The sequence below is a fragment of the Atractosteus spatula genome, chromosome 3 (assembly GCF_055471065.1).
Source record: "Atractosteus spatula isolate fAtrSpa1 chromosome 3, fAtrSpa1.hap1, whole genome shotgun sequence".
Classification (NCBI taxonomy): domain Eukaryota; kingdom Metazoa; phylum Chordata; class Actinopteri; order Semionotiformes; family Lepisosteidae; genus Atractosteus; species Atractosteus spatula.
Window position 1 is genome coordinate 23,169,139 of NC_142708.1, and position 13,831 is coordinate 23,182,969.

Consider the following 13,831-nt stretch of genomic DNA (forward strand, 5'->3'; position numbering starts at 1 on the left):
CTACTCAAACGTGTTTTCATTGTGACAGATAATCTACATATACAATGCAAATCTTGTTCATTGAGAGATTAAAATGAGTCTGAATTGCTTTTGATGTCTTTTGACATGATTTCCTGGGTGTTATTGTAAAAAAAGTTAAACTCATGAGACATTTATGTCCATTAGAAATGAGAAAGTCAACTGAAAGTTTAAAACAGTTTATTCAAGTATTTTTATTAGGAGATAAAGGAATGTATTGTAATACTAGTGCAACTAAGTACAAAGCTTACTATTTGTAAAGTTCATACAAGTGTTAAAAGCAATGCGAAAATATTAAAATATTCGATAACTTCACATGCAAATGAGAAATTATTTTAAATGCCATTTAGTGGCATTAAATTATTAGTATGTACAGCATCAGCTCTACACACAATTTACAAGAGCCAAATATTCTTCATTATAATCAGCACCAGTTTCTATTCAATAGTGAGTTTTGAAATTTTATAAGACTCCAAGTAAATCTCTTGTTGGTGTGCACACTACACACTACAAAGCACCCTCTTGGAAGCAAATACTGTATCGAAATTGTTGGTACTCTTATTGTGTGTTACATTTTTTCCTACTAGAACTTCTAATAGTATTTTATGTCTTTTCATACATTATGTACTGGCAGTTCATGTTAACAAGGATTAGAATTGTGCTGAACAAAGCGTTATTACTGCTCGCAGTTTCAGATCAAAAGTAAAGTGGTCATATAGCACTATTTAAGTGGTTTTGTGCCCCACTGAATAGGAAAATAAATCAGTTATAAATAAATATTGACCATGCATGCCAAAATAAGAAAAACAGATTAAGGCTGTTAGACTAGACAGACAGTTTAAGGCAGCTTAACTTGAAAAGGCAAGAAATGCACAAATTGAGAAACGTTCTAGACATTTTTAGCTTTCATTATTTGCATAAAAAACAATTTTATGTTTGGAGATATTTGCATACAGTAATTTTGTCTCCATTTAGTAAATTCAAGATCCTTTAGTACTGTATTTTGATTGTATTTGAGCCACTTCACCTTTTTCTATCCCTGTGAAACATTTAAAGTCACATTAAGCTATTGTAAATATGCATTGATTTATGCACTGAGCTTGATAGTTTGTAAGAAATATGACACTGTAGTTTACTGCATTTGCATGCAAGTAGGATTCCAGTTTGTATTCTGAATAGGTATTCCGTGCCATGTGAATGATATTCCAAATAGGAGTATCACAAACATGATTTTAGATTTTAGATTTGGGTTACTGTTGGAATGCTAGTTGTTGTAGTATTTAAAAATGGAAAGAGGGGTGTCCATGCCAACATGCAATAATATTGTAAAATTAGTATTTCTTCAGCAATTCAGTGCTATCAAGAAGTATTTTTAATTTTTGGTTTTGAATGAGGAATGGTTTTATCATTGCACTCCCCTACATAGTAAGTATTTATTATATCTGAATTAACCATTTTGACATTCTTGTAAACAAAGGTATTGAAAATACCAATTCCCATTTTGAAATACTGTGATATTCAGAATACTCAGCATGTAAACAAGACAATTGACATCTTATATTCCAAAATGTTTGGAATGTGGAATGTGTTTAACAAAACAGATTTTCTGTGTAAGAAACAATTGGGTAGATTATGAAGAATAAACTATGTTTAATGCATATATAATGTCCTTACAAATACTTTTATATTGTTTTACTTTTTCTACTATTTCCTAAATGAGATTGTGTTTGCTTGCTATCCATTTTTAAACTCTGAACAGATAGTAAAAATGTGCTGTTCTGGAATTCAAGAGATCAGGTAGCAAAGGTTAATTACTTGTGGATAATTTTTAAAAGTATAGTTAAATGTTTTTTAAAGAGCGCATACGTTTCTTAAATTGTATTTGCCACACGTTTAACAGCTGTGGTTTTCTTCATTTTCTTACTCTTCAGTATTCATAGCAGTCCTTGTATTACTTAATAACACTTATATCATGGCTTTGGTAAAGGCATTCTTTCAGACTTTCTTCTGACAGATTGCCTTCAGATTTTCCTATTTATTCTTTGGTAGAGAATCAGCCATTTCGTTAGTACCTGAAAAGAAAAAAAAAAGATTAGTTATACAAATTGTACAGATTATCATTGAAGGGGTAATATCAGTATCAACTTTGTCACAAGAGCACTAGGGACATTAAATATTTATTTACACAAACCCATTGTATTACCATTCTTTTCTAAAATGGTAGTACAATACAAAGTCACAAAGTATTTGTATTTCCAAGTTGTTTAAACCTGCATATATTTTATTCTCGACTTTTTCAGTATTTAGGGTAGAAAACCCAACCAAACATGGATCTAAAAAAATGAGGATTGCTGAAGGTTGTATGAATTCATTATCTTCCCAGTGGACCATTAGAAATTGTCTGCTGAATTTTATGTAGAGGCACATCTAATTATCTTACTGGGTTTATACACATTAAGGACATCTACAACTTGGTAACTTTAAACAATCCCAACTGATTTCTTATTATTATGTTTCATTTGACATCTCGAGTTCTTTGTCTCCTGTAGCTGTCCTGGAGGATCAGAAGTCACTATAAGCACTTGGGAGAATAAGATGTCAGCTTGTATTCAATGCAAGGCTGTGTCCTTCAGTCAAGTGAAATGCAAGTTCATTCATCAATAGATTGCAGTGGATCCAAAATTTAAATGGCTTGACTAACTGTAATTTATTAAAAGAAAAATTGCAATCACCTTACAGTTTAAGGAACAATCTTAATATCACATTACTGCATTCTGTTCCCATATTTCAAGTATACTATTTTTAACATTCTTAAGCATTCTTTGGAAATTATATTTAAAACAATACAAATTCAACAGTGCTTCTTCACTCAGTATCGAAAAATACACCAGTATTTTTTTTGTACAATATTTTTTGTAAGTCATACAGTTACTGTACATATTTTAATGGCAAATGTAACTGTTTTTCTTTTTTTGTGGAGGGGCCTCTTTTGTCCTTGATTGCTCCCAGACACTAGCTTGGCAAAGCAAAATGTAATTGAATCTGGAATTTGAACTCAATTCTTGTAGCCACATTTTTGCCATTTTCTTGCCATCTTGCCAAAAGTTTGTTCATTACTCCAAAAAAGAATTATTTTGCAAAAGTAAACTGTTTTATATAGGTTTATAAGCAAAGAGACAGGATTTTGTGGGACTAATTATCTGAATATTTTTAAAGCAAGTTTTACTTTATATTAATTAAATATTTCCCAACTCTAATATGGCAATTCAGGAATTTTCCAATGCTTCAACACATTTCACCTATTCACAAGAAAAGTGAATACTTATGAGGTCATGAATATTATAATGGCAATTGGAAACAATAATTAAAATGTCAGTTATATACAAATTCTCAGAAAAATATTGGAATTACTGTAACCTCCTTGCTAATTTATAATATTAACTTACTTTAAAAAGGATATTACTGAAAAACTCTAAACAGTGATAATGGAAGTGAAATTTGATTTATTTACTTTTGTAAGAATGTGAAAGTCAACTCTGGATGTAGTAAAAATAATTAAAGGCTACGCCCATTGTGATGGAGCAAGCTGAGGCTTAATTAAAGCCTCTTCCTTCACTGCTGTAAATTGAACATACTGCTTTGATTGACTGATTGGACTCCTGTGGAATGGAATTCCACAAGCAGGAAAGGGATCAGCTGATTGGCCCCGTGCTTAATTGGGACTTTCCTCAGGAGCAGCAGCAGTCACAATAACAGCAATCAGGTGCAGAGGGTAGGGGGCTGTGTCAATGCTCCTACAGGTCAGGGAGGAAGAGTGTTAGTTGTATTCTACATTAGAGTTTAAATAGGACAGGAGTGTTTAACTCCTGTGTTTTAATATCAGTAGCCAAACAGCAGTCCTAAGTAAAGTCCACTCCCATCCAGTTTGTGAAAGCCCAATTGAGTGTCCCAGAGTTTCCTGGGAATGAGTGTAATGAATTCTTATTTTGCAAGGAAGAGAAAAGGAGAATTTGGGAGTTCGTCAGGAATTCGTCTGTTCCAGTTCTTTCAGTGGAGTAGAAGACTGAAGAGTTGTTCTACTTGAGTAGCTCAAGATCTTTCTCTGTGAAGGACTGGTTTTTGGGACTGATCAGGATTCCACAAAAAGTGACATCTTAGGAGCCTGGAGGGGTTCCGCAAGCTAACAGTGACAGTTCGTCGAAACGCGTGCTATTAAATCGAACGATATGCTGATTCAAGGCTAAGGTCTGTGGTTCAGGGGTCAGCATTCATCACACCTATGCCTAAAAATTAACTTAAAAAAATTGAAAATAGTGAGTTACTATATTACATTTAAACTCCTAGTGGCATTTAATCATGGGTTAAAACTGTGACAACAAAAAACGTTTGTGAATAATTGAAGCGATATAATGTTTGAGAGGGCAAAGAGAGATTCTATTTTTGTGTCCAGTAGAGGTGCTAATGCTGACTACACTATAGCATGTAGGTTTCCAAACAGTCTAAAAGGTGAACTAAAGGGATAAAAAATAATTTTGTAAAAGCAGATGTTATGATTTGCTTAATATTTCACTGTGTATGATGCATCACATCCACAATATGCAATTCACAGTTCATTTCATAATGAAAATCTAATAACTAGGTATTGTTTAGTTATTTATTTGTTTGTTAAAATCATTATTACATAAGTGAATGCACTGGGTATGGTTCAGATTTTTGGAAATATTTGATAGTAATTCTAAATGATTCTTAACATGAATCGCAGCAAGTTTCTAATAAGAAAATACAGATGATTCAGCTCATTCTGCTCATGAGGATACCAGTAGCTTATTCATCCCTGTGAATTCACTTTGAAGTGGATCTGCACAGAAAACATCTATAGATATGTTAGGCATCTATAGATAGGTGTTATGACATGTATGGACAATTTATTCTAGACACAGCTCTTCATGCAAAAACATGCCGCCCAGTTTTCAGCGCTAAATGCTCATCTTGGCTCCGCAGATGTCCTCAGGACCTTGTTGCATTATTGGTCTTGAAGTTGTTCTCTGGGTTAAGTGTCAAAACCTTCCAAGATTTTAAATACTTCTATCAAGGGTCCTCTGAGGATATTCAGTTTCTTTTACCCATCTGTATGCCTTTAAGGTCAGGAATTTACCTTTTTGCCCTTCTTTGCCATAATTCCAACAGCAATGCTTTTTACTTATCTGTTGACCAGAATTGTACACAATCTGTAAAATTGTACTCTTTGTGGTGTCTTACCATTGTATCTTATACTTTAATAAATCCTCAAATTAGGTAAAAGGTAAAGGTCCATACCAGAGCTGCAGTAGCTAATTGAGCCAGAGCTTATCATTGTCACTGTAACGTTAAGCAAACTAGAAAACGCTTATATGAGTTAAATGTGACCATTTTCACTATACTGTAGATCCTAACAGCCTGTTGACCTCTCTCATTGCTTTTCCACACAGTTTAGATGGCATTTATAGCTTTATGTTTTATGTTTTTTTCAAAAACAGTGAAAAACGTCTAGCAATGAAATTTTAGAAAATAATATTGTTAGCATGTAATATCAAAGTACTCGCATTTTTAAAATGACTGAAGCCAAAGACTGATGCCTCTTCTGTTTTCTCCACCATTCTATATCATATATTTTTTAAATGTGTGCTAGTTTTCTTGTATGTGTGAAGATTTACCACATAGAATAGAAATATTTTTTACTAATAAAATCAGAAGTACAGTAGCTTGCACTTCGGGTGATTATTATCACTCAATTAATCAATTAATCAGAAGAGGCTTGAAAAAACTAAACATGTAAGACAAATACTATGTGCCATATAGTGCAATCTCACAGCCCTTACAACCTCAGCAGTTCATTTCTGAGTACCATGCTAGGAGTATAGCATTGTTAAACTTGGTTTAAAAATGTCCTAAATGCCATATTTATTAACTTATCTCGTGTAGTACAATATTCGACTAGTATTCTCTCTTAAACATTTGACATGGACATTTCTTGTTATTGCTAACAATGAATTCATTAAAAAATAATAAAAGCAATGCACTTGGATGAAATAAAATGACTTACGGTGAAAGTCTGCAGCCCGAAGTATAGACATAATGGCCCGTATAGCGAATGTCACATCTTACAATATTGTTTGTATAATCAGACTCTGGAACCTGATAGCTTGGATTCACGCTGACCTACAATCGATAAAGAAACATTAACCACAGTTACAATTACAGCTGTAAGAATTTATACTGTAGTATCATATTTATAATGTCCTGAAATCCTGCTGTAAGCATTTAAAAATTGCATATATATTTATTTTAATATATTTAGTTATTTGGCATTTTTATGCAAGTGTGACAAACCTTGAGAATGTAATTTCCAGGCTTTACATCAGTAATGTCAATCCATTGACAGTCAATATCAGCATTGTATGTATCATAACATCCTGGACTCAGGCCCTACATGTTAAAAAAAATAAAACAATATATATTAGACCAAAACTATTAAATCAAGCTTCTTTATAATCAAATGTTGTGTATGTTAAATAATACTGTACACAAATGTTAAAATTAGACAGAAGATTTGAGAGATTATTTTTAACCTTTATGTGGTGAATAACCTTTTGTCGTTGTTACTGATGAGGCATTTAATTACACAATAAATTTAGAGTATCTAATTAAAAAATAACTGAAATTATGATGTGGAAATAACAGGCAATCTAAGCATGACTAAACAGGAATCTTAACCTTCAACTAAATTAAATAATGGATGTCAATTACGGTCAGTTATAATAAAGAAGTATTAAGCACAATTTTAAAAATTAAATTAAAAAGTATACTGCAATTTTCCAATATTGATTTCATCTAAATGACTTTATGTGGTTTGGGAATTACTGTATCATATGTGGTGGCCTCAAGGGTCTTAACATTAAGTATTTTTATTTACTGTATGGTTAAACTCATAAAGACACCACTATGAGCATGTATACTATGCATCATGTCAGACTTTAAAAGTTTGATAGTGTAGTGTTAGGGAAATCCAAGCAAAAGGAAAAGAAAGCAATATTATTATAAAGTTATTGGGTTCATACCTGGGTGTGTGATGTACAAGCATAGCGTCTATAATAGCCGTAGTCACAAGAGCTGTCCTCAAGGCAAAAACTAGCTTTGTGACCTTCAGCTACTCTTCGCTGTGAATTGGCCTCCAACAAGTCATAGTGGCTGAATTCATCCATGCTGTGATAATGTCTGTGAAGTGAAAAAAAAAATATTTGTGTGTACTTCAATATATACATTCATATACTTAATGGTGTGTCTAGTGAAAGACATTAAAACTGTGTTGCAGGGCTGTTAAAATATACTGTTATGTTTTAGTACAGGCAGAGAAGCATCTGTGTGGTTGGTGATAAATGCCTGATTTGAATGGAAATCTAAAGAAGGTGGATTCTGAGGAGATGATCCTCATTTAATTAACAAGTTGATAGCTTCCCTTTTATGAGTTTAAAGGAAATCTTGTGATAAAATTGAGTTTACTGGTTAAAATCAAGTAATGTGATGCATACACTTTTTCACCATAGTTAAGGAATCCTAGTTCCACTTTATAACAAAACTTTGAATCCAATTATATTTTGCAATTTCTTATCCAGATACCTTCTATGTGACAGGGGTGTCTTGTTCTGAGGGGTAGTTTGATTTTTTTTTCTGGTTTTCAAGATTCTCACTGCAACTAAAGCTTTACTTTAAAAACGCTTTGTACTATACAAAGAAAGTCCCAAAAAATGGTTTCCTGTTCCTGGATTGGCACTGTGTCTGCTGTTTTCGTTTCAGCTGTGTTATCAGTAATTTAAATGGAACCTTAACTGAACTAACTTCCTCAACAAGTCCTAGTTATTAGTTGTTATTTTCATATTTTAAAATGAAACATAAAGGTTTGCAGATCTGCAGGACCCTGGTTGGAGTCTTCTGTTTTGAAATGACTCAGCTATTCAAACCCTTCAATCCAAGAGGATGTCTCAGGAGATATATCACTTAGTGCTTTCAGGTTAACTTCAGGCTACCTCAGACATTTCACAAGTAGTCTTAAACTTCCAGTATTTTCAGAACTGAAAACTGAACAAAAAGGTCAAATCATGCAAATGGTTAGTTTAGTTAATGGCTCAGTTAAACAACTGAGAGGTCAGAAGGAACATGCCAGCAAGTGCAGGAAAACTCTAGGACAAGGACAGCACTATTCAAATCACAGCCAGCATCATGGTTCATGTCCAGAAGTAAGATCTATAATTTTGGAAGTGTTGCTCTTATCACATACCCTAGCCTGTATGATGATCTCTTTTTTAATATCCACCAGGGTGTCCAAGAAACTAAGTTACTATGAATTATGGGAGACAGGATAGTTATTTGTTATGACTCTTTAACAGTTGTAGACTTTTAAATGCTTCAATTGAATTCTACATTCGGTCAAAGCAAGCAACCACAGACAGATGGACCATTCCCCATTATTATGACCTGAAGTGCATTTCACTAATAAGGGTTAATTGTTTTCTGTGGCTGCTTGACTTGATTACATATATGTGAAACAGAATTAAAAGTCTTTTTAGACTGCTCTGTTTCAGATATTGTGAAATAACCAAATCATTTCTTTTGCACGTCTTCCATATTTCAGTGTGAATCTATCTAAAGTTTAATGAAGTTAAAAAAAACTAGGCTAAGAAAATGTATTTCCTCTTAATGGCTTTATTTCAGTAACTAATGTTAGAATTTGGCCTGGATAGGAAAAAGTTTTGCATCTTGATGACGTAAGATGCTTAACATTAAAGAATTCTCTAAAAGGTCCATTTGCTGGTCTTGAGAATGAATGGCCCAAGAGACCTAAATCACTCATTGCTTCATGATACCTCTTGGCTCATAATTATTTTTTAAAAGGTAAAATTAATTAAAGTTTAATTTTAATCATTATCATTTAGGGGAAAGGGAGGTTTGAAAGACAAAAGAAGCTCAGGGACATGCAAGGCTGTCTTTATATTTTGTTAATTTTTTTAAAGTCCTATTGATTCCTTAAAGGAGGAAAACAGCAGACATAAAACCTATTCCTGCATATTTTTCAATAAATAGGGCATCTCAGACTGGCACTCCAGTCCTCTTTTGTTGTTAGACAGAGCCCTACCATGTATTAAAAATAACTGATTAAGAATATATAGTGCATTATTATACATTTTCCTGGTATCATACATGCACAATACCAACCACACTACCCATCTTAACACTTACCTACTCAGCAGGGGTGAAGTAAAGTTAAGAAGAAGTATAAAAATTAAGAGGTATGAAACAATCACTGTTCTCTTTTTCTCTTTCCTATAGTGGTATTGGTTAATATTGTGTCCTTTCTTAGAGTCAGTTGCCCTTTTCCTCTTCCTGTCAGTTCCTGTTAGTTCTGCAGCCTGACATGTATTTTAATAAATTTTAGAACTAAAGGAAAGTACTCTGGAGCCCAGGTGTTCTCATGTGTGTTTGTCCAAATTGTAACAAGATCTGTTCATCCCTGGCAGGCCTTAACAGCTACCATTGTAGCTGATCCACAAAAACCAGTAATCAACACTTCAGTTCATTTCCTAAGGCAGAACATCATTGGCATGATGAGGGATTGCCATGATTTGGCTCTACACTACCAACCTCAAGGACTCTTTCTGGAAACAAAAATAATTTGAAGTTGGGGCCCTAGACTGAAGAGCATATTCTATGACAGAACATTCAGTTGCTTTCGAGCTGAAATGCTTATTCCTTACTCCTGAAGCTGGGAGTCTAAGGTATGTGGCTTGCTTCATAGCATAGCAATGTTGTTATGCAAGTTCCTGCTAGGGCAATGTATCACATATGTGTCAGATAAACATCTTACTAAACAAATTGTGCTATCCAGTACTGTGGATAAGATATTCAGGCCGGTATGATCATCTTGGTATGGTTCTTGGCTTTTTTGCATGAAATACTGATGTGTCATTAAAAATACAGTTTCACTGGTTGGGACCGCACTTAGCAAGCAAAAAAAAATGGTTAAATCAGCTATTCTAATCTGGTTTTGCATTCCATTTGGCGGGAGAAATTGCCAAAGAAAGTAATGCACTATCTTGAAACTGGTGAAGTCACATCAGAAGCCCAGATATATTAAACTCACTGGTGACAGCTGTGCCATTCCCACGAGTAGCGCGGTCTACTTGGCAGGAAGTCCGATGTTCCTTGGTTCTTCACTCGCTGAGGAAACCTCAGTAGCATCCGCGTATCATAATCTCTCACTTCAGATCGGTAGGCTGAGCTGTTGATATAGTGTACAGAACACTTTCTTAATTGACAATTCAGTGTATTGTGTTATTAGTTTACAAATCGATTTATAAAGGTGAATTGAGAGTCATAGTTTTGTTCCATTGTGTTGTTGGTTTTTCTAGAAAGCATATAAAATTAATACATTGTAAATTTAATTGTAAATTTTGTAAATTGTTAAGATCCATAGCTTACATAAATTAGTTTTAATTTACAAAGATTTCAATTTACATCAACGTGTGTTATTGAATATACTTTATTAATGTATAAAGCAATTATGAAGTTAGGTCAAATGAAGCATTTATAAATGTAAAACTGAAACAAAAATGATAAATAATGCTTTCCCAGTACTTGTGTGTACATTAGAGAAGTAAGATATATGAAATTATACAAATTCACTTCCTTCACTAATTTGGGGAGGTTACTATGATCCCTTATGGCGTGGCAAACATTTGACTTTTTGACATTTACAAAAGACAAATGAAAAAGAAAGTTGCTGCCTTCCACAAATACCAGAATTTTTATTAAAAGTGACAATTTAACAAGAACCCCCTAATACTCAAGGTGTTGGGTATTAAAACAAAGTATTACTAGCTTTCATGATGAGAAAAGGAAAAATGATGCAATCACAGAAAGTCGGTGTTATCCCAAACTGCGCTCCCTGCCGATTGTACCTTGCCAAGCAGTTTTCCTCTGCGGCACATCTTAGGTTGTACATAGCCATTCTCTGTACATATGTGGAAGCTTGTATATAATAGGGATCTGGCACCAAATCGGGAAGACCTGCGGATTAGATACTTAGTTTACGACTGGAATCTAACTAAAATATTAGAATAATTAGAACTTTAAAGTATACACATTAAGTCAATTACTAAATATTCTAAACATTATGTAATACAAAGCGTTATATTTTAAGCATTTGCGGAGTACAATACTTCAGAGTAAGAGCAAAACTTACCGTACTGGAAGTACCTTGTACCGTACCCTGGCCTTTGTCCACCATTTGGTCTTTGTCTTTCGTAGGTGTCGTAGTAATTATAATAAGGATTCTCATCAGTGGATTTATAAGGATTGTAGGGATCATCCCCCACCATCCCATCCTCGGGTCTCAGATTGCTTAGTGGAGGAGGATTTTGTCCGGTTCGATTTTCGTTTCTTGTACCGGACGTGGTCTCTGCTGTGGACTGTCTGGCACCTGCAGAATTAGGACCGGGTCTTGCTTGTCTCTCCTGTGTTGCGGAGGATGCCCCAGTTGGTCTCCCACGCCTGTTAACACCCGCCTGAAACCAATATCCAGAGCGAGGACCCGCACCTGGTCGGCTTTGTGCAGCAGTTGTAGACTGAGAATTTTGCTGAACGTTTGCGGGTCTTGAATTCTGTACCTCCGTCGTCTGGTTGTTACTGATGATTATGATATGTTTCGGTTCTTCTGGCTTAGTATTGTGATCCCTTCGCCTTGGCGGCTGGTATTCGGCTCCATGACTTAGTAAACTGAAAACTCTCCCGTTATTTTCCCATTGAATTCTCTGTCTAAAAAGACCTGCAGGTGGAGGGTTCCCTGGTCTTGTGTTCTGCTGCTGTTGGCATTCAACTATGTGTAAAACGCAACTCAAGTAAAATAAGGGGATGCATAAATAAATTACAGCGTCAAAGCCACGTGTTTTCATTTTGTATGAAAAAAATACTGATAAGTTTCCTGATTAAAATCAAATATATATCCCTGTTGTAAATGAAAACTAAACAATAATCTGCATTATCTGCAACGTTGATGAGCAAAGAAAAACTTCAGTGCTATAGAAGAAACAAAGCTATTAACAGTCCTTACAGGCAACTGCATTGGTAGACAATGCTATGAAGAGGGGGAAAAAGAGGAAAAAAAGACAGTTGTCCAAGCGATCTCCTCTTCTCGCCTGCTGGTGTCTGGAGTGAAGGCAGGAGGAGGGATTGGATTTTTAAAGTTTCTGGCACCGCTGCAAAGTTACACAAGCCTTTCTGGCAGGCTGGGTCTGTTGTTTGTTCACGTAATGGACTGGAAACGTGAGGTCTGACAGATACTCCACTTTGACTATGTAAAGCAATTCGACCCAGGTCAGCTTCTTTTCCGCATCTTAGAAATCATACTGCTTTAGACAGACTCTTTCATCAAGTCATGAAAGTCCCTTAATGCTGGATTTTAACAGTAGGTTTACTTGAGAGGACAATAAAGGGCTTTGTATATAATTGCATGCTATCAAGCTTCTACGTACAGTATTTGTCCATCTTATATTATCATATTATATATATTATCATATACTATGTTTGATGCAGGTGGTGTGATTTCATTTTCAGCACAATATCTGCAAAATGCATTCTGTGTAAAATTTAAATGCAAAATGCAAAATATATTTTATAAGGAATTGGTTCCATTTATTTTGTCATGAGAAATGTTCCATTAAAATTGGTTTACAGTAAATCATTATCTCTTACAATAAAACCAACAAGTGATACAGAGAAACACTGAGATGGGGTTACTGTAGTTCCAATTTCCCCATTTCATGTTACTAAATACTTTGGTCAAATTTTGGTTCTTTTCAAAAGATAGCAAAATCCACTTAGGAAATGTTAAAGACAGTCTGCATATCTTTTCTTCTGTGATATCTTTACCTAGCCCATTTTTAAAGAAGTAACTTACTTTTACTTTAACATTAAATAAGTGGATTGGATGTTCCTTAATCGAAGAGACACCCCTAAAATCTAAAGCTAATATATTCTTATGAAACTCAGATCTGCACATTATTTTCTGTTTTTGTTTTGTTGTAGCATAATTTCCTACAATTTACAAGAGCTGTTTATGTCTAACTGAAATCGGAAACAGTAAAACATCGGTTTAAACTTTTCCTAATTATCCTCTGTGAAAATATGCTTCCGAAATAGTACTTTCTTCCATATGTAGAGGTTGGTTTAAAAAAAAATTAAATATCCTCCTTAGCCTGCCTTCTCTTTCTCTTGACTATATGAGACTATATAGGTAACTTGAAGCAAAATGACAAGGTGTTCTGCAAACATAAAACTAAATTATGGAATAAGAATAAGAATGGTATTTGTTGTCAATTTTTAAACAAAAAACATCTACCCATTTTCTAACTGCTTCCTCCAGTTCAGGGACACAGTGAGCGCAATGCGGGATATTGCAAAGCAAGCACAGACAAACACGTTCACACCCATAGTCATACCAGGGCCAATGTTCCTTGAAGCTAATTAACCTACAGTACCAATATGTTTGATGGATTTAAGACAGAAACCGTAGCACCCATGGCCACACTAGCATGGAGACTAAAAAAAAAATGCACGCCCCAGGAAATGAACTTTTAAAACACTTTTAAAGTGTTGCGAGACAGCAATGCTAACGATTGTTTGAAACTATTTAATATTTTATTAGTAATATTTAAATATGAAAGTTTTTTAATTCAAAATGTCTTCAAAATATACTGACATCAAAAGGAATGTAATGTATCAC

General features: G+C 34.3%; 1 protein-coding gene across 1 annotated transcript; it reads right to left on the reverse strand.

Moving 5' to 3' along the window:
- Window positions 1-181: 181 nt before the first annotated feature.
- On the reverse strand, window positions 182-12,262 carry LOC148837571 (protein-lysine 6-oxidase). Its single transcript, XM_088910922.1, has 7 exons — window positions 11,294-12,262; window positions 11,010-11,118; window positions 10,193-10,330; window positions 7,116-7,272; window positions 6,388-6,483; window positions 6,101-6,216; window positions 182-2,090 (listed from the first exon to the last, which is right to left on the reverse strand). The coding sequence occupies exons 1-7, from the start codon at window positions 12,000-12,002 to the stop codon at window positions 2,084-2,086; spliced, it is 1,332 nt and encodes a 443-aa protein (XP_088767048.1). The 5' UTR covers window positions 12,003-12,262; the 3' UTR covers window positions 182-2,083.
- Window positions 12,263-13,831: the final 1,569 nt, after the last annotated feature.

Excerpts from the sequence above, each read along its gene's own strand:
- LOC148837571 (XM_088910922.1), bottom strand. The coding sequence starts at position 12,002 with ATGAAAACACGTGGCTTTGACGCTGTAATTTATTTATGCATCCCCTTA. Across the intron at positions 11,119-11,293 it reads TACAAGGTACTTCCAGTACG|GTCTTCCCGATTTGGTGCCA; the intron begins GTAAGTTTTGCT and ends TCTAATCCGCAG. Across the intron at positions 10,331-11,009 it reads GAGGAAAACTGCTTGGCAAG|CTCAGCCTACCGATCTGAAG; the intron begins GTACAATCGGCA and ends CTATATCAACAG.